At 38.4% G+C, this 22624-nt stretch overlaps 1 protein-coding gene across 1 annotated transcript; it reads left to right on the top strand.

Moving 5' to 3' along the window:
• The first annotated feature begins 370 nt into the window (after window positions 1-370).
• LOC124267214 (glycine-rich cell wall structural protein-like) lies at window positions 371-5878 on the top strand. The gene is made up of 4 exons (XM_046702130.1): window positions 371-415; window positions 2451-2570; window positions 4254-4815; window positions 5682-5878. Exons 1-4 carry the CDS (start codon window positions 371-373, stop codon window positions 5876-5878), a joined length of 924 nt encoding a protein of 307 aa, XP_046558086.1.
• Window positions 5879-22624: the final 16746 nt, after the last annotated feature.

Genomic DNA, 22624 nt, shown 5'->3' with positions numbered 1-22624 from the left:
ATCTTGTGCTGAGAATGAGGACTATATTTTCGCACATAACTATATCTTGATCACAGTGATCGTGAACATAAAGACATCGTAATATGTGTATTTGTTTATAGGTGTACTCCCAGAGCCGGGATTTGGAGTGGGGCCACTACCTGAGCCCCAACATGGAATAGGGGCAGGTAAAATATCATTATTTATTTTAGCGTGAAGTATATTCCATAATGACATGAGTAAACTGGGATTTTGTGTTATGTATCATGAACATTAATATTTCAAGATAACAAAACATTATAGTTTGCTAATAATGGATGTTTATGTTCATAATTATTAAACATGTTTTACTTGTTGGTTTTATTCTACATTTCCTTACACATCAATCATCATGTTTAAGGTGTCGTCCCCGAGCCAGGCCATGGACTTGGAGCAGGTCAGTGTGTCTGTCTCATTTCTGGATTGGATATTTGATAGAGTACCAGTTGTGTTGACAAAAAACTATTTTCTAGCTTTCGTCTATAGTCGGGTCTCTGTAAAACGCAATAACTTATTATATATTATATATCAGAAAATAGGATTGCACATGAATAGTATCAAGAAACCCCGACTAAAAACAATGTCGAGCGGCTATGTCGGTCTTCAACTACTCTGCCTTTTACTCAACACATGCAAGGATAGCTATCTGTCATAGTTGATCCCTTACTTGGGTGTAATGTGGAATACTGCACCAATTGTCTCTTACGGGTAGCTCCAACTGTTCGTCATTTACATATATGATGTGGTGCACAACACGAGATGTTACTATGACAAGGTATTTAGTATTTACGGGTAAATTAATTATGTCCTTTACATATTTATTTCCATCTGTTCATATCAAACATGGAACAGGATTTCATAAAGGATAGCCCTAAAAATATCCACTTTAAGATAATAATGAATGAATGAATATGTGTCAATTATAAATAGCTCATATTTTTGTTGATATGTCCAGAATATAAAGTTTCCAATTTAGTTAATGTGATAGTTGAGACAATCTAATTTTGGTTACATTATCTCTTACTCTAAACGTGCGTTTGCGAGGGTTATGGCGAGGAGACCCCTGAATTCGTTTTCGTTTCAGTGTCCTTTCATAAGAATTTCCCCATTGGGTTCCGAAGTTAAAACTTACAAAGGATATGGATAAGATTGTTTTCTTAAAGAATGTCTTTATATAACAATTGATATTCTGGTTATGAATATATTCGTTTCCAATCGAAGGCTGGGTTCCTAACAGATAACATGAATAAATACACAAATGATGCAATAGTTTGAAAAAATACGACTTTTAAGAAAGCTTTCAGTTATGAAATACTATATTTATATGACATATAATCGACATCACACGTATTTGGAGGGAAAGAGATCTTGATTATCTTATGTTGAAAATGAAGCCGGTGTTTTCAAACAGGATAACTATGTTTGAATATCTTGATCACAGTGATCGTGAACATAAAGACATCGTGATATTTGTTTATAGGTGTACTCCCAGAGCCGGGATTTGGAGTGGGGCCACTACCTGAGCCCGAACACGGAATAGGGGCAGGTAAAAAGATATCATATATTCCATAATGTATGAATGTATATTCCATAATGACGTCAGTAGAATGGGATTTTGAACTGCGAAAAAGTGCAAGCGTTTGTTTTTAAATAGTTATTCTTATATATTTCCTTACGTCATATACAATTCCAAAGCCAGTTCTTGGAATTGTCGCAAATCCGTTTTTCTCATCTTTGGGTTGGATGTGCGTTACGCTGACGCTCGATAAAGAAAGAAATCACACATTTTTAGGGGTATTTTTGTTTTGTTTGTTTCTGTTGTGAATGCTGTGGAACTATTTTGTGGTATGTGCCATGTAAGGTTTATTGGTACTAACTATCAGGCCATGATATATATTTACGCTCATATTCGATAGTGGTCTATTAGTAGATATATTTGTTTTAGATAGTTAATAATACGTTTCTTAACAACACGTCATGTTTTAGGTGCCATTGCCGAGCCAGGTCATGGAATTGGAGCAGGTACGTCTGTCCAGTTTAATATAATACGATGCCTGTAAGTACTATTTTGTGCGATTTGCCATGTAAGGTTTATTGGTACTAACTGCCTTGAAAATATTTATTTATGCTCATGTTCGATAGTGACTAAAATGGGAAAAATGAATGATTATTGGAGGGATATATATCACGTTTACATGACGTTTATAGGTTTCGGTAAAATCATGCTTCCAAGTGTATGCTTTCTTTAGCCGTCCAGTATTTTCAAGCCCGAGAGTTTTCACATTTGTTAACATTCCTGGGTAATATATAGCCAGAGTTGTCTTGTATCTCAGATTCGGACATACAGGTTCGGACATTGAGGCACATTCCATGGTTACCCCAAATAGGTGAGCATGACTTGAATTGTAATGACATTTTGTATGCTGGAATAGGGATCCCAGAACCTGAGCATGGCCCTGGCGGTATTGGTGGAAGCCGTGGCATCAACAGCATCGGCGGCAGGAGAGGACGAGGGAGGGGTTTCAGAGGCACTCTCAGGAGATTGGTCAGCCGTTTGGGCCAGTTTAACCCCCTTGCAGTAAGGCGTATTCTGACGGCCCTTGGGTTGGGAGGTGCGTCTAACAGAAGAACGCGTGTCAGGAATTGCTGGGTAAGGATGCAACAGAAATAGTCAATTATTTATCTTTACTGTATCCTGTACAATTAGTGTGCGGGGACAGACAAACTGTTTGATTTTTTTCTTATAAAAGTACCTCTTTTTCGTGATAATTGAATAAGTCATGGAAATAAGTTGTAAGTCAAATGAATCAAAACAGAAGGCTAAAACAATAAAGTGTAAAAAATCATCTAGCATGTCTAAAAGGGCAAATATTTTGACATTTAACTTTTAAACAAAGAGGTACAGCACAGTAGTGTACTTTAACTGATATACGTCATGAAAATATATAAGGGATAATTTAGAAAAAATATTCAATTTCATCGTAACAGCAGCAAGTTATAGAGAAATATGTATAAGACAGGAGGAATACAGATACCTGTTCCTTACGTCAGGCTTAGATCTCCATTGAGTCACTACTGTTTCTTTACAGGCCGCCGTAAATACTACTCTGTGGCCTTAGGCAAGATACAAACACTAATTTCCATGCGAATTATATTGGTGGTACACTGACAGCGCGGGATATGATTACCCTCTGAGCGCACCTTGTGTCATCATTGATTTCAATTTTCCATACTTTTCACGCTGTATTGCATTTAACTCCTTGTGGACTCAGCAGATACGCGAGATTGGTTTTTCTCTATCGTTGGAGTTTATATTATAAAATAATTCAAAATGTTCTTTAAATTAGGAAATAATCGAAGAAATTAGTAGTACATGAAAATGAAAATACATGAATTATAATCAAGATACGAATGGACAAATGGGTGATGAAATATATCTAATATGATAATGACCCTGAATTTCTATCGTAAGCGTTCAGGGTTATTAGGCGTTGTTTTTCCCTTATAGAACATCCTATCAATCACCAAAGAATAAATGTTGTAATAATAGCAAGATAATGCGTCAGTGGCCCCGAGGGTATGTGTATAGTCAGCGCCATGATCAATCACCGCTGCGTCGTCTTTTGATGACATGAAAACCGTAATGGATGTAATAATGACAGACTTGACACGCATGATCATACCTGTACAAGGTGAGTAGACCGCACAAGACGACGGTACACATTTTCCACAATCAGGGAGACATAACATGCATACCAATGATGTTTTCCATATTGTTCCATTAAAGACAGTAAATAAGCTGCTAAATAAATACATAATCCGTAAATAATCGGAAAGTTATTTTTAAAAAACCGAAATTGGTAGTATTGCTCGGATCAATGGGTGACCTTGTCAGAAAAAGAGAAGCCCTTGTGTCCTTTCTGAAAGAACAGAACTAAATCATGGTGGCAGTAGACGCTGTAATTGTAGGGAGATCAAGGGAGATAACTGTCATTCGCCCGCCTGTGTTGTTCTCAAAGATGATATTCTCCCGATACACACTTCAGTAAAGACGGTGGTATCTAAACCATTGTCCTATGTATTGTATACTTTGGTTAACAGGGCATTTTACTGTATCGTGACAGCTACTTGTTTGAGAAAATTTATGCCTTAAAATGCACTTCTTTCATTAAAGTCGCAAACGTTTGAGAGAAAAAACACTATTCTATACTGAATATTTTACCATATCATTGCAGCAATGCCCCCGTCAGACTGTGTGCGAGTATGTGGACCGATGGACATCCTACTGTGTGCCTCGCGGTGGTATTAATGGTGGTTTCAATGGTGGACTTAATGGCGGACTTGGTGGTTCTATCATCGATGGTCGACTAGGTGGTGGAATAAATAGTGGATTGGATGGACGCATCCATGGACCGGCTGGACATGTTGATGGATTGGGGGGACACATTGATGGCCTCAGTGGACACGTTCATGGACTTGATGGACACGTTCATGGACCGGCTGGACATGTTGATGGATTAGGTGGACACATTGATGGCCTGGGTGGACATGCTCATGGACAGGGTGGACACGTTCATGGACTAAATGGACGAGTAGGAGGAATCAGTGGACACATTCATGGACCAGGTGGACACGAACATGGACTAAATGGACATGTCCGTGGAGTTAATGGACTAGATAGACACGTTCATGGACCGGGTGGACACGTCAATGGACTGGGTGGAGGTCATACGGGTGGACTGACTGGAGGTAGCTCTTCGTTTGGAACAAGCGGAAATGCGGGCATTGAAAGTCAAAGTAAGTCCTTGTGGGCGTAAAACCCAGCTCACTCACTTATTCACTCATAGTGTAGTAGAGGTTTGTATTTTGTTTGTTGTTTAACGCCACAGTCAGCAATATTCAAGTTATAAGGCGGCAGACTGTAAATAATCGAGTCTGGACCATCCAGAGATCAACATCATGCGCATGACATGTGTCCACCAAGTCAGCGAGCCTGACAACCTGATCCCAGTTACGACAAGCGTGGGTTACTGAAGACCAATTCTAACCGGATCGTAACGGGTAGTAGAGATTTTAGATTTTGATGCATGCTTGAAAATTTTACTGAATGGTTTTGTTGCATATTGTTTTCGCTTACGTTCAAGATGGGGTTCTTTTTGGTAAAGTATTTAATTTTAACTGTAATCTAATGTATTTTTTCCTACTTTGCGTTTTGCTCATTACAATATTTTGAAAGCAAGTAAACTGCCGGGCGAAAGAATGTATTCACCCATGTTTGATAATGGCTATATTGAAAGAACAAAAATAGTTAACATATTTGATACGAATATCATAGTTGCGTTGTGGAATTTGCAATGTTTCGCCGACTACTTTCATAACGTTTGTAGTGTTTCGGTTGATTCCAATTTAATGTGAATAGTTTCTTTGGCCCGCCTATTTACGTAACTAAAGTGAATAGCTTTTGTGGTTAAGTTCTTGATCTCGGTAGATACTGAAACAAGATTCACAAAACAAAGGCGAAGCCTTAACGTTATTGCTATTTTTACGTATGTGGCCTGGAAAACTGTTCAAAATTGCGTTAACTGAACTCAGTCGCTCATCTTCAAGCAAGAGTAAGTTGCCACACGTTACAAACAACTGTATTAAACAACCTCTGTCTCCAGTCTGCCATCTGAACCCGGACCCTGGCACTTGTCAAAGCAACATGTACACCCGTTACTACTACGACGGGCAACTGGGAGGTTGTCATAGTTTCTCCTATAGTGGATGCGGCGGCAACAGCAACCGTTTCACCACCCTCAACCAGTGCAGACGGACATGTGGGAGCGGAACTGGGGGACGTAATGTTCGACATGGCTAACTCACGGTGGTAGCAGACGCTGTCATTTTATGGGGATCAAGGGAGATAACCGTCATTCGACCGCCTGTGTCGGTCTCAAAGATGTCATCTCCAGATAACCGCTTCAGTGAATGCCCTAGTGGAATCTGAACCACTTCGAGACATTGTCCTATGTTTGTATACATTGGTTAACATGCTGAAAGAGTGATTCTCATTTATTCATATTCAAAATAAATGTACATAACCAGTGACCCTACTTTGTTGATGTTATTATCCTTTCAACAGATCAGATGCGTTTCCTTACCTAGCTTACTCAGATGTTGAGGACGATGGGGTGGGCTATTTGTTAACACCCGATGGCCCGGGTATGTTTGTAAAAAACGTACAATGCTATCTCTTTGTCACTATTTGCGTATGCTAATTTTCACATATGATGTTCTAGCCTATCGTCCAACAACGGAGACCACCAATTTCTCACGTATTGGGGCAATTTGAGACAAAATATCTGAAAAACACACATTTTGACAGTGATGAAATATATCCATACTGCCCAAACACCCCACAAACATACCCACCTCACCAACTACACTTCAACAGCAAGCAAATAATTCATCTAAAAAGTGTCATGTGTCTCTCATATCCTTAGGATCTATCGGGGTATCCTTATACTAACATTGCACTCAGGTTCGAGTATCCGTCAAATGTGATTTGAGTGACATTCATGTTGGCAACAGGGGCGGTGGGGGTAACCTAGTAGTTAAAACGTTCGCTCGTCACGCCGAAGACTGTGATTCTTACTGGCGATTTTAATGCTCGTACTGTAACACTGTGTGATTATGTAAGTCTAGATAAACATTTGTTAGAAGAGTTGGATATTGACACTGATGAAATGTCATATAATTGTGACCCTGAAATTGTCTTAGAAGAGCTCGGTCTTCCTCGTAAAATTAATAATTACAGACATAAACTGATTGATATCTGCAAAACGTTTATATGTTTATTTGTAATGGTAGATTGGACAAAGATGCAAAATTAGGAAACGTTACTTGTAAGGACTATGTCATATGTTCTAAAAGATGTCTGCCATATATTGAGAGCTTTGAAATTGTTGGTTTTTCTCCTCTATACTCTGATGTGCACTGCCCTATAACATTTTCGTTATCAAGCATGAATAGCAGATTGTTTGCTAAGGCACCTAAACCATTTACTGGTAAACCTGCAATTATATTGACAAAACCGAAAAGATATGACCCAATAAAGGACCAATACAGGAGCACTATTGATGTTATGCAAATACACGATGTAAGCACATTATTAGATGAAGTGGTTGATGACAATACGAAGGCAAATGCATTCATAAACAAGGCAACTGTTGTCTTCTCCGATATTCTTACAAACGCAGCTAGAAATACGTTTGGCATACGTCCCTCTCGTCCATATAATTATACTGGTAATGATAAGAACAATAAAGTTAACAAACCTTGGTTTGGAAAAGAATGTACACTGAAACGTATACACTACCGTAAAGCAAGAAAGAAATATCGAAGACATAGGAATCAGGCAAATCATATCTATTACCGCCACGCAGCTAATAAGCAGAAGACGAACCTAAGGGGTTACTGGAAATTACTGCTTAAACGAAAGTCTACACATAATGATTCTTTCCCTAGTTTTAAAGAGTTATATGAATACTTTAAGAATATAAACGCACAAGGGTGTAATGAAACAGTTCCTGACTATATTAATGAAATGCATGTACCCTTAGAATGCTCAGTTCTTAATGTTGCCATAACACAGAAGGAAATTCCTGAAGCACTATCACAACTGAAAAGAAATAAAGCATCAAGTGAAGATTTTGTAGAAAACGATTATATGATTGACTCAATAGACTTATTTCTTCCATTTCTAGAAAAACCTCTTAATGTTGTACTCGACACAGGTGAAGTTCCTGAATCTTGGTTAATTGGGGTCATTAAACCAATCTACAAAGGTAAAGGTGACTCATGTGATCCTAGTTCCTGTAGACCTATTACAATTTTGAGCTGTCTTGGAAACCTTGTTACTAGCATACTTAACCGTAGATTATCCAGATTTTAGATATTAACTCATTATTATCCCCTTGCCAAGCCGGTTTTCGTAAAGGTTACTCTACAATTGACAACATTCTGTCCTTAATTCAGTTATTGAATTCCTAAAACACAATAAACATAAATTGTAAAGTGCTTTCATTGACATTTCTAAAGCCTTCGATAATGTTTGGACAGTTGGTCTTTGGTCAAAAGTGGTATCTTATGGTATCCAAGGAAAGTTGTTTCCATTAGTTCACAATATGTACTCTAACATAAAACCAGTATTGAGTTTAACCATGAAAAGTCTGCGTCTTTCCCAAGTTTCTCGGGGGTTCGACAGGGAGTAAATCTTTCTCCGTTATTTTTCTCTATCTTTATAAATGATTTAGAATCATGGTAAAACACTTGATTGTAATGGTGTTGATATATCCATCAATACTTATGATATGAATGTAATCTGCTTACAACTGCTGGTACTTTTATATACAGACGACACAGTGCTATTTGCTACCTCAGCGTCAGCCCTGCAAAGGTCCCTGGACCATTTTCATGTATATTGCCAGAAATGGAGACTGACTGTAAATAGTGATCAAACTAAAATTGTTGTTTTTGGAAGTGGCAAGTGTAGAGTTAATAAGCTATCGTTTCACTATAGCACAGAAGAAATTGAAATAGTAGATAATTATAACTACTTCGGGTTTAACTTTCACAAAAATAGAAATTTCTCTTTTTGTATTAATGTACTAGCTACACAGGCTAGGAAATGTATGTTTTGTTATGGAAAATGGCAAGAAACAATGATTTACCACTTTATTTATTTAAAGCGTTAGATTTAATGATTTTACCTATCATGTTGTGCCGCTCTGAATTTGGGGGTCATGGTAAAATAGATATACTTGAAAACGTACATACCACGTTTTTAAAATTAGCCTCTGGTCTCAGAATGTCTACACCGAATTATTTCTTATATGGTGAATTTGGAAGATATCCTATCAACATTCATGTATCCAAAAGAATTATTAGTTATTGGCATAACCTCACCACGCCCTAGTCCCAATTCAAATTATCGCAGGTAATCTATAACTTCATGTCATTAGATAGTGTGGTAAACAATCATTCCTATTCTTGACTTAAATTTGTTGAAAATATCCTAAACTCATGCGGGCTTAGTAATGTATATATGTTCCCAGGTAATTTTAGTTGAACATGGCTGCTGAATATGGTAGAAAGTAGGTTAAAAGATCACTTTTATCCAGAGTGGAGGAATGCCATAGAAATAAGTCCTAAGGGACAATACTATAAATATATTAAGACCCTACCATCACTTGATGCCTTTCTCTTATTGCCCAAATGTATTAATTATCCACTATTAAAATTCAGAACATCTAATCATTGTTTACCAATTGAGACAGGGCGTTGGAATAATATTCCAAGAGAAAATAGAACTTGTAAATTATGTGACTCGCCAGCAATTGCAGACGCGTTCCATAATATATTTCGCTGTCCTGCTCTTTATGAATCTAGAAGAAAATGTATATCAACCAAATTGCTCAAACACTCTAATATTGTGTCTTATAGAATTTTGTTTACTACCTTAGATTTTACTCTTTTAAAAAACCTAGCCCAGTTTATAAATGTTATCTTTTCTGCTATAACAAAAGTTAGATAATAGACACGTTATACCAACAACTGATTTTCTATAATATATTGTTATACTCCGCCGCCATTTTGTCTGTATGTAATGATTGATGTGTGTAATATGTACTCTTATACCGGGGCGGTGGGGTAGCCGAGTGGTTGAGGCGTTCGCTCGTCACGCCGAAGTCCCAGGTTCGCTTCCCACATGGGTACAATGTGTGAAGCCCTCTTCTGGTGTCCCTCGCCGTGATATTGCTGGAACATTGCTAAAAGCGGCGTAAAACCATATTTAGTCAGTCAGGCAGGCAGTCTTATACCACCATTGGTGGTCTATTGAGAATAAAGTGAAGTGAAGTGAAGTGATGTTACCAGATCACAATCCACCTAGGAAATCTATCGTGTACGTTATGCCTCGTGTCGGCAGGCAAGCTGTCCAAGCTGAAGCCTTCGTAATATGTGAAGCCTACCTTGTACGTAATTAAGCACATGTGTAGCTATACCTACGTCTAGATATGTAAATTTAATATACGTTCACGTGAGGATTTACAAAGGTATTTATGTAAATAAGGTATGTCAATGGTGTAAGGCACAAATATTCGTTAGTCTATTCGCGACTTTCAACATGGAAATCCAAATGTATAGTTTTCCAGACGACTGATGAGAGCCATGGTACAGAAACCTTCAATGGGGCAATATCACTGTCAAAAATATGACTGACTGACTGACTGAGTTTGGTTTTACGCCGCTTTTAGCAATATTCCAGCAACATCACGGTGGGGGACACCAGAAATGGGCTTCACACATTGTACCCATGTGGGGATTCGAACCCGGGTCTTCGGCGTGACGACCCAAAATATGAACAGTAATGTATTGTGACAGATGCTTCAGCATGATTGCGGTGAGTGAGTTTAGTTTTACGCCGCATTCAGCGATATAAGATCAATTTCGGAATTTCACGGGTCAACATGATTGCAGCAACACTGTGAAACGATTTATTATCTACCCTGAGGAACTCAACATCCCATGACATATTTAAGAAGGGATCATGAATGGAATGTCCCTACCTGCATGGATAGAGTGTCTCTACCCACACTGCGGAACGTCGTAGACCAACTCCTCCTGGCCGCGTCATAGGAAACCCAGAGATCAAATATTGCCTTTCGCAATATTCTTGTCGTATTGGGGACACCAAAAGGTGGCTTAACATATTGTACACAGTGTACCCATCCGATGGACGAAAGCTTGAGCCAATTGGATGTGACCGTACCTGGCTCTTGGTATTATGAACGTTCGGTTCCAAGTCAGTTTATTGAGTGTGAGTGAGTTGTCATTTTGTTCTCCTGTGGCATAGCATCACAGTTGGCAAGCACTGTGAAACCGGCATAGGTCCGGACTAGTCCAAACACAAACACATAGCACTGAATCCGTCTGCGTGCTTTAACCTTAAACATGAAGGTACTGGCATGAACATTACCAGACAACGCTAAAATTGAACATTAAACTGTAAAATTCAAGTATTTTTTCAACGAGTGGTCAAGACAATAATCTATGTTTCCTTTATCAATGTAAATAAAGGCAACAAGAAACAAAATATCTACTACAAGCAGAGGCCATTGCAAAAAATTATAAGACTCTGTTTACAAATCATCATCATCATTATCATGATGTCATGCAACCCCGTGTTTGAAAAAAAGGTGAGCGTATCCTGCTCCACTGGAGGTACCCGTCACAAACACAAGCAAGGGCAAGTCAATTGTTCTTCTGAAAGAAAACAAGCGTTGAAATGCTACTACAAGTTGGCTGACCCCATGGTAAATATTTACAATAAACTGGAAATAAAGAGTATGCAATAAATTATTGATAAATACGTATGAACACATGTTCAAAAGCAGCTGCCATTGTGTACGAAGTCTAAGCGAAGAGATCGATCGGTTTTCGGTGAATTGAAGAAATATTCACCTATTATGTATACCTAGGTTAAGGAATAAGCCAAGTCGACCCGAATGTACAGATGGATCAGTTGCTTACAGTTCATATAACATGTCAGTTGAATTTATTATTTTTGTCTTGTTATGGTAAATAAACTCGAACAGCACTTATTTGTCAGAGTGTCAATGTATTTTATGCTATGATGTGGTCAGGTAGTCAACTGTTATTCCATTTACAAACATACACCAACAAACACACACAATGCTGGCCGAAGTAATGTATGAGATGAGATGAGAGCTGAGCCGGGCAACAGCTTTCAAAGTAAGGTATGCATAGCTCTTGTGTACTGTCTGGTAATACTGGGCATATACTGTTTACACCCTCCAGCTGGTAATGAAGCAGTATTGATTATCGGCCAAAACATTTGTCCGTATTCCAAAAACGGCTCTTCTTTCGTAATTGTTGACGTAAGATATGAATCACAATACTTGTGAGACTTGCATTAACAAACACGCCAGAAAACCTACATTGGCAGAATCGCAGATAAATTGTAACTTAGGAATATTTTGGGGCTTTTTGTTTTTGTTGTTGTTGTTTGTTTTTGGTTGTTGTTTTTGTTTTGTTTTTTGTTTTGTTTGTTTGGGGTTGTTTTTGGGGGTATTTGTTTGTTTGTTTTTTGCTTGTTTTTTGTTTGTTTGTTTCTTGTTTAACGCAATGTTCTAGCAGTCTGTAAATAATTGAATCTGGACAAGACAATCCAGTGATTGACATCACGAGCATCGATCAACATATGACATGCATTAGCCAAGTCAGCGAGCCTGACCACCCGATCACGTTAGTCGCCTCTTACGACCAGCATGGGTAGCTGAGGACCAGACCTAACTCGGGGGCGAAAAGCAGAATGATGGGGATTTATTCTAACACAACTCCAAGAGGCTTCTAATATTTTCTATATTCCTAATGCGTGGTTCAAAGATGCTTCGCTAAACGATCAGAGGCGCCGATTGTACGCTTTTCGAATTACGACATGAAATATTATCACATTGTCTTATCTCAATTTTCCACTCCGCTGAGGAAATAGAAAGACCTGTCACAACAAATGCTCATATCCTTGTACACCCCTGATTGTCGATCCGCAAAGCGTTCGTAACGTTACGACCTATCTGAGACGAAAGCGTCCTCGTGCTTAAACTAAGGTAAGAGCAACACCGTACTGTATTACACTCTACGCGAGGGTAGAGAAACCCGTATTTCCTAAATAACAAGGTTGGCGACAATTTCGAAAACAGAATTTTTGCTGCCTCACAGTTCCCGATGAACTTTATTATTGCCCCTTCCGCCTAACCTCTTCTGTAATGCAAGCCCCCTAAATGAAGTCATGATTTTCCTCAGGTTCAGCCTGAATCTAGAGGTCAGTTCCTAGAAAAGATTTATTGGTTTCGATCATTGTCCTTAGCGTTAATCGAAAGGAACACATGCTGCCACGACGCCGCACCGACACATCTGTGACATGTAACGCATGTCAAATACCAGCAAGGCTGGAAGTGTCCACGACACCCACTTTCTTTCATTATATCCAAATATTACCAAATAACACCAGCGCCTTGACATAAGATCGGAGACATTATGCTGTTAGTCTGTGTCTCCTCTTTGAGACACATTGCTTCGTAACACAAGTCCAGTATTGCAAGGTACGTAGGATCATGTTACTGAAATATTTCCAGATTGGTTGTCACCATCATTGATCAGCACTATAAACGTGTACAGCGAAAAATCTATGAAATAGGATGCTCTACAGGCGCGACAGTTTTTAAAATCATGATAATGTGTGTGTGAAACGTACATTTTACAAGGTTGTTGTGTTATAAGACGGTGCCAGATGTTCGGGGTCGATGTGACATAACATTGTCACGAAGTACATGCTGTTTACTGAACATGGACCAATAATTGGGGCCTCATCTTTCAATGTTTGATATTCCTACCTACGTTTAGACGCAGAAAATCTTTTAAAATTTAATTGCCGGCTTAACTTTTTAACAATCTCAAGGAGACAGAGGAATGGTGACAATCTTGCCCACACTGTCTCATCACTCAATATGCTCTCAACTGTCTTATTGCTCACTATAATTTCTAGTTGTCAAATATTATTCAACGACGGCCAATCGCCATGGACTGTTATGAGTAATTGCAATATGACTTGAAAACTGATAACTGAAAAGAAAGCACGTGTATTTCTGTATTTTGTAAATATTGTATAACATGTCACATTTTCTCGATAGTTCTTCAGATTTAGTCAAACCTTGAACTGCATGATATTTATTAGAATGAGAGGGAGAAAGTCATGATGAGACGGGTAGGCTACACACTCGGTAGGCTACAGCGCTCATTTAATTACTTATGGGAAATACGCAATTTCTCAAATTCAGCATACAAGCTTAAGGGTGCTAACTACATATTATTAAAAATCGTAGCTTAAAACGGGAATTGAATGGAAACTATTTCACAATAACAAAGCCTTTCCCACGCTGTCAACGCATTGACTGACTCATTGAAATCACTGTATGTATAACTACATGAAATATGTATCTCTTTCATTTCTTTTTTATCTTGCAGGTAGAAATACCGAGGTAATTATGTCAGACTTCTTAAGAATATTTGTGTTTTTTCTGATATTACTCCAACACACACGTGGGCTTTTTATTCCAAATATATCAGGTAAGAATTATATCACATACATATTCATAAAAATACTTTAATGATATGTCCATAATGATAATATGATATCTGTATGAAACACTATTACAGCAGTATGGAACAGTATTACAGCTATATCGAACGGCATTGCATGTATTCACATATGTGTGTGTGCGTGCGTGTTTGTAATCTTTATGGTAGTTATCTCGAACAGCTTTACAGCTATATCGATTTATCGATGTGACAGCTATACCGAACAACTGGACAGCAATATTGAACAATTAGATAGCTATATCGAACAGTATTACAGCTACATCGATACTCTAACATTCGTTGAGTATTGTCTAACTCACCAACTGTTGCAAGCAGGTCTATTACACTGACTGACAGTTATAACTGGTTGAATGTTGTAGGCAAGCATAACTCACTTGTTGACTATAGTAGACAGGCATAACTCACTTGTTGACTGTTGTAGGTTGGTATAACTCACTTGTTGACTATGGTAGGCATAGATAACTTACTTGTTGACTATGGTAGGCATAGATAACTTACTTGTTGACTATGGTAGGCATAGATAACTTACTTGTTGACTATGGTAGGCATAGATAACTCACTTGTTGACTATGGTAGGCATAGATAACCTACTTGTTGACTATGGTAGGCATAGATAACTCACTTGTTGACTATGGTAGGCATAGATAACTCACTTGTTGACTATGGTAGGCATAGATAACTCACTTGTTGACTATGGTAGGCATAGATAACTCACTTGTTGACTATGGTAGGCATAGATAACTTACTTGTTGACTATGGTAGGCATATATAACTTACTTGTTGACTATGGTAGGCATAGATAACTCACTTGTTGACTATGGTAGGCATAGATAACCTACTTGTTGACTATGGTAGGCATAGATAACTCACTTGTTGACTATGGTAGGCATAGATAACTTACTTGTTGATTATGGTAGGCATAGATAATCTACTTGTTGACTATGGTAGGCATAGATAACTCCCTTGTTAACTATGGTAGGTAGTCATAACTCACCTGTTGGCTATTGTAAGTAGAGATAACTCAAGTGTTGACTATTGTAGGCATAGATAACCTACTTGTTGACTATGGTAGGCATAGATAACTTACTTGTTGACTATGGTAGGCATAGATAACTCACTTGTTGACTATGGTAGGCATAGATAACCTACTTGTTGACTATGGTAGGCATAGATAACTCACTTGTTGACTATGGTAGGCATAGATAACTTACTTGTTGACTATGGTAGGCATAGATAATCTACTTGTTGACTATGGTAGGCATAGATAACTCACTTGTTAACTATGGTAGGTAGTCATAACTCACCTGTTGGCTATTGTAAGTAGAGATAACTCAAGTGTTGACTATTGTAGGCATAGATAACTTACTTGTTGACTATGGTAGGCATAGATAACTTACTTGTTGACTATGGTAGGCATAGATAACTCACTTGTTGACTATGGTAGGCATAGATAACTCACTTGTTGACTATGGTAGGCATAGATAACTCACTTGTTAACTATGGTAGGTAGTCATAACTCACCTGTTGACTATTGTCAGCAAAGATAACTCACTTGTTGACTATTGTAGGCATAGATAACTTACTTGTTGACTATGGTAGGCATAGATAACTCACTTATTGACTGTTGTAGGCAGGCATAACTCACTTGTTGACTATTGTAGACAGGAGACACATCTGCCGATTGCCCCAAGATCCGGGTTCGTGCAGGAAGTCTATACCGAGGTATTTCTTCAACTGGATCACCAAATCCTGCGACACCTTCATCTACAGTGGTTGCAGGGGCAACTTGAACAATTTTGATAATTACGGCAAGTGCTTGGCGTGGTGTGAGGAATTGTAACTGATAAAAGGGAAGAACACTATGGCGTTTACTCTTCCCCGTCCACTATAGATGTCATAATCAATTGTATAACGATTACCATGGGACTCAAATACAGACGGTTTGAGATGAGTACTCGTACGACGATATTTGTTTTGTAAACAAATACTACTGTTATCTGTGAGCGAGACTAAAATACACCAGGGTGTGCATTCTTTATCACTCTTTCGGTGACGAAGGTGGCATTCTCCAAGTTGTGGCAGATATATACTGCAATCTTGCCACACTTCGGCGGAACCAAGCATCTCCTGGCTAGGATGAGGGTAGGAACAGACTCTAGGCATGACGATTACTCTTACGCTACTGTAACACAATCATTGAAAGGTTACAATAAAGTATTATAAACCGGCTGTCTTCAAACTTACGATACACCAGTCAATGCATTAGTTGTAAACGCGAATTCAATTTTCAGCTCCCAAGAAGGTGCTCCCAATATAACACAAGCTGCATATGATATTATTCCTGGTGAGGATTCACATTTGCTTCCCGCCTTCATCGATGTTAACATGTTTAACTGAACTACTTTCATGTACTCTGCAGCAGCAACATGCACGTTTCTTCGACCGTGCCATCACCAACAGTGATCAAAACGTACGTCACCATAGAAAAGTGACATACTGAATAAAGCGTCTGTAAAATATCTTGTTAACCTGCGAAAATCGTTGGATGAGGAACAAGCGCAGCGGAGAAATCCTTAAATAAATACTTTTCTTGAAAACGACAGTTTCATGAACTAGTTAGATCATGCTGCATCAAGTTTCTATCCACAAACATCATTGGCGTTACATAGCAGAGACTGACGCGGATGGTTGAATGTCAGCATACGATGATGGCGTGTTTCCCTGTTCTTGCTATCAACCACTGGTCTGCTTGGTCTAGACTCGACAACGTACATATCGATGTCATATAGCTGTACTATTTGTGTATGGCGATAATTGTGTTTTTTGGTCGTTTCACCCGATGGAATTTAATTAATTTAAACATACGAGAAAGCATAATTGATCAATAAAATGTGCCATGCATAATTCATAGCCTACAGTCCATCGTAGCACCGTCGTTCTGAAACAGAAGCGTATTACGTAACGTTAATTGTTCATGTTGAATATTTATATGATAATAAATTTTTGATGTTCGAAACTGGTGATTGTGCATCGATCCACTTTTGCTCATTCAATTACAACCGTCGTCCATTACCAGGGATCTGATAAACACTCTGCATCATTGTATCTGCAACAAAAGTCTTAGAAATACTTATTTGTTATGCTAAAACCCTTGATACCGACACATCGTCAGTTATTTAAGATAAGCAAACAATCGCCATTTATAAACATCCATGACGACATAACGGATATTACAAAGTCTCTGCATTATCGAGCATTTCAAGAAGACATGTTCCCATTGCATAACAGATCATAACCTACCATGGAATATGGCTTTCTGAATATGTAGGAAGGTTTAGGTAATATGTAAAGAATGAAGGTTGTATAGTATTCCTCCGACCTCAGGCACACACCGATACCTACACAGATACACTTAAGAGGAGATTGCTGTAGAATTACATGTTAATACGTGCCCACGAGATAAACACGCTTTTGCGATATTCATCCCTCAGCAGACACTTTGTTTACATGCCTGGCAACAGCGAGTGTGCAGACACATTGTATATACATGTAATTACTTATATCAGCCAAGTGATTTTAAGGGCGTTTAAGACCATTTTAGGCGATTTTTAGTTGATTACAATCTCCTTTAATTAAAGCAAATTAAATTGTTTATTAAAGGTGCAATATATTATTTAAAATGTATATTTGTATACAAGCATACATTTATCCATTCAATACATTCAAACAGCTGAAAATAATTGTAACATATTAATAAAAAAATATATAAAAAATAAAAACAAAAGGTGCTTTGACATTTAACTCATCGTCAAGACATTGTAAAAACACTATAGTTTAAGTTAGAAGAATAAGTTTGGATGATAAATAGAACATCAATATCAAAACATAATCTTAAAAAGTTTAACATTTGTAATGTATATGTTCCTCTTGATACAATTAATGTCCACAGACACTCGAAGGAGATGCTCTACATATTACCAAAGAACTGTTGCTATACAAAGACAAAAATAGTTCTATATGAATCAGTTCAAACAAACAATAGAGGACATCAAGTGCAGTCGGTGGTATTGCTAGGAATGATCACGTCAAATGTTTGAAATCAACGACAGAATCAGAGCAACATCACGGTAGACGCTATGAAGTCAACACTATCATCACGTCCCTTTGGATGCGCTTTTATACAGTCTTGCTGTTACTGTTGCTATCTGCAACGAACAAATATGTCGCCCGTGAGTGGTGTTTGTTATCACCTGCAGCATCCATAGTTACATCACAGCCACCCCAAACATTAACATCATTACCGATACCGTTAAAGGTCAGTAGGATCACAATCCTATTAATGGTATTTCAAACGAAGGTCGACTATCATTCTATCCCATTCGACGAACATATAATGAATAATATATTGCCAATTGATTTTTATGCTGAAAGGTTTACTAACCGGTCTCCTTGGCCCGGTGGGTTCAATGTGTGAAGCCCATTTCTGGTGTCCCCCGCCGTGATATTGCTGGAATATTGCTAAAGGCGGCGTACAATTATACTCACTCATTCACAAAGCGTCCGTAGCAGTCGTAAGCCTATGATGAACTACACATTTACGATAGCTCATAATGCTTCGAACGTTTTGTAAATCGGTACCTACCACACAGCCACGACACTTCACAAGTGACTGACAGTTATTCTATCGGTTAAAACGTTTGTTTGTAACAAGGAAGGACAGTGTGTAATTTTGGAAATGTATCATCCACACTCTGTATAAATGTTTCTAAACAGATCTACTGAATAATGATTTTGATCTAAAAAGAACTTGTGTAATGAAGTAAAATTTGCTACTCAACCGAGACATAAAACTAATTACCGTGTTGTCCTCAAATAAGCAAGGAATAAATACGTAAACAAAAAAACAATTATCAAAACAAACAAAATAACGGTCAATAAGACGCACAAAGTAAAAACCGTTGCTACAAAAATATCAATAAATGTACTACGTACGAGATTCAGATCAGTGCAGTTATGTCAAACTAGATCGGTGCATGTTCTTCAGTATGAAAACAGCGACCTCTTGTGTACCTGTGAATAGATAGAGGCAGACTGTTTAATACGAGTCAATGCATCGTTCTTAAAAGTGATCCAAACTATAGTAATTAATGTCGTAAATCCTTTACGTTAACATAGACTTACGAGGAGTTGAGATACCAGTCTGGAACGGGCCCGGGTCTCCAATAACCTCATAATATATATAATCCGAAACACTGCACATACGGTCTTTTCGTGGGTTCACATTTCCAGCGTGTGGGTACGTTTTTAAAAAAATATATATTTCGCTGGATACTCGCATGTGAGCCCGAAGTTTCCACGTATACATTTGTCAAGGAAAGTAATTCCCGAAGGTTCCTGAATGACAAGGAGCCTCTGAAAAATATCTTTTTTTTAAGAATTGACAAAACAGATTAGGAAATTCGGAAGAATCGAAATCATTGACTTTCTAAGGACTTTCGCATTATGGCAGTTGGGTAGTGGAGCTGTGAGAACGTTTGTCGACAAGCTGGGCGTTTGCTGGAATCCTCAAATACATATATGACAAAGTGAAACCATATCTTCTTGTGCTCAAACCATAAAGTTTATTTCCCCTGAGCATGGTCCACTGGAACCTAAGTGCAAAGCAAATATACCACTAAAGTGAATAATGCCACCATATTTTATAGGCGTTTTATGAGAGCACTACTGAAAGCTAACGTGGACAGTGCCGCATTCTCTGTGTGTACTCAAGCCCATTGGTACGTTTGTTAAGGGTATCTGACGTTGGAAATACTATATTTCATATCGGTTAACAGAGATCATATCTCTGCGGTTCAGAAGATAAAGGAATTTATCTCTATGGGTAACGCAAACAGTTGCTTGTATGAGAAACAAAATTGTTTTTCGTGCCCTCTATGCTACTTATCTTATCGACCTTTATTATTACAGTTATCTTTATTATATTCTTAAGGGTGAAATACTGTAAATATACCTACAAATCTAGGGACCCTGGTGACCAACAATTCAAGGTACACTGGTGACTGACAATTCAAGGTACACTGGTGACCAACAAGTCAACCTACCCTGGTGACCAACAATTCAAGGTACCCTGGTGACCAACAATTCAAGGTACCCTAGTGACCAATACTTCAAGGTACCCCAGTGACCGACAATTCAAGGTACCCTGGTGACCAACAATTCAAGGTACCTTGGTGACCAACAAGTCAACCTACCCTGGTGACCAACAATTCAAGGTACCCCAGTGACCAACAAATCTAGGGACCCTGGTGACCAACAATTCAAGGTACCCTGGTGACTGACAATTCAAGGTACACTGGTGACCAACAAGTCAACCTACCCTGGTGACCAACAATTCAAGGTACCCTGGTGACCAACAATTCAAGGTACACTAGTGACCAATACTTCAAGGTACCCCAGTGACCAACAATTCAAGGTACACTGGTGACGAACAAGTCAACCTACCCTGATGACCAACATTTTTAAGGTACCTTAGTGACCAATACTTCAAGGTACCCCAGTGACCAACAATTCAAGGTACCCTGGTGACCAACAAGTCAATCTACCCTGGTGACTGACAATTCAAGGTACACTGGTGACCAACAAGTCAACCTACCCTGATGACCAACAATTCAAGGTACCCTAGTGACCATTACTTCAAGGTACCCCAGTGACCAACAATTCAAGGTACCCTGGTGACCAACAACTCAAGGTACCCTGGTGACCAACAAGTCAACCTACCCTGGTGACCAACAAGTCAACCTACCCTGGTGACTGACAATTCAAGGTACAATGGTGACCAACAAGCCAACCTACCCTGGTGACCAACAATTCAAGGTACCCCAGTGACCAACAAATGTAGGGACCCTGGTGACCCACAATTCAAGTTTTCCCAGACCTACAACAACTGTGAGGGACTAAATTTGTCCTTCACAATCCTGTTTCACAACGCAATGTGGTTACTCCCATAATGTAATACAAAAAGGACTGTTGTTTTGTGAAACAGGACTCAGAATATATAGTCTTAAACATGCATTTAGACACAAAGAAAGACCAAACATTTTAAACATACTGACCCAGTGTAGTTAGATAAGTTAGGTATGAAATCTACACACTGATGCCACAAGAGAGTAACACAAACCCCTCTCAACTGGTGACACACAGTTGTGTAGGTCTTGCTGTCCATGGGGCGTTGGGATAGCCTAGTGGTTAAAGCGTTCGCTTGTCACGCTGAAGACCCAAGTTTGATTCCCCACATGATTACAATGTGTGAAGCCCATTTCTGGTGTTACCCTCCGCGATATCGCTGGAATATTGCTAAAAGCGGCATAAAACAATGCTCACTCACTCACTGTCCATAGCACATTAAACAATGAAAAATACCATTCAACTTCCAATAGATTTATTTCAACACAACAAAGAGTAAAATTGGCATAAGCAAATCTAGCTGGCATATCCAACACCAGGGTCAGTACAAGGATCACAGATAGGAGTAACAACTAGCAGCCTGCATATCATTGGTTCACATTTCCTGTCACATGACCACTAGCTTTAAAGGCCACTGAATTCATGAATAAGGAACATCACAGGACATGTAATACTTAAAGTTCATAAAATGACACAAAGTGATAGAAAGTCAATGGAAACATTTTATAATCTGAACTAAAACATTCATTTATATTTTATATTAACCCCCAAAACTTGTTTGATCATTGACAGATATATTCAAATGGGTCCACAGAAGTAAACATCAGCAGTGAAGGAGTTAGGCAATGCCGTCTGATTACCTTGGATGACAGATTCACTTGAGTGAAACCCATATAGGTAGAAATTAAAACATTTTTTAATTTTTAATTAAATCTTGATCTGCACCTGACATGTAATGTTTTTGTTTCAGTTTGACAAACCTATATTGCACAAAAGAGAATCTGGTAATCAAGACACATCCTGCCAACCAAACCTTCCAGAACAATCACAATAGCTTCTTCAACAATAGGAAACAATGGTAAACATTATACAGCAGTGAGGCTATAGGAATATCTACAACAAGTATTTTGGCAGAGGATTCTGAATAGGAACAATAAATTGCATACCTAACTAAAGTATGCTTTACAGCAGATGCAACAAACAGTATGTAATGGTCAACACATATCATTCACTGACCACCTCCATAGCAATCAATTTGAGCAAAACAATTGCAAAAATATACCTGAACATTTAACAGTTTTGTAATGATAAATATGGCAACAGCTTCAACTGTTGCATATGTTCTTTCATTCAACAGCAGTACATATTTCTACATGCTTCACAGATATAATACAGCATCTGGCGTGGCGTCACAATGATG

The sequence above is a fragment of the Haliotis rubra genome, unplaced genomic scaffold, assembly GCF_003918875.1.
Source record: "Haliotis rubra isolate DU_JTF1 unplaced genomic scaffold, ASM391887v1 Scf13, whole genome shotgun sequence".
Taxonomy (NCBI): Eukaryota; Metazoa; Mollusca; class Gastropoda; order Lepetellida; family Haliotidae; genus Haliotis; species Haliotis rubra.
The sequence above is the reverse complement of the archived record's forward strand: the minus strand, read 5'-3'. Positions and strand labels throughout refer to the sequence as shown.

What these genes read in the sequence shown, in the direction of transcription:
- LOC124267214 (XM_046702130.1), top strand. Translation starts at nt 371, where the DNA reads ATGTTTAAGGTGTCGTCCCCGAGCCAGGCCATGGACTTGGAGCAG. An exon ending in TCTCAGGAGATTGGTCAGCC is followed by an intron (nt 2,571 to 4,253) that starts GTTTGGGCCAGT and finishes ATATCATTGCAG; the next exon opens with CAATGCCCCCGTCAGACTGT. An exon ending in TGCGGGCATTGAAAGTCAAA is followed by an intron (nt 4,816 to 5,681) that starts GTAAGTCCTTGT and finishes CTCTGTCTCCAG; the next exon opens with TCTGCCATCTGAACCCGGAC.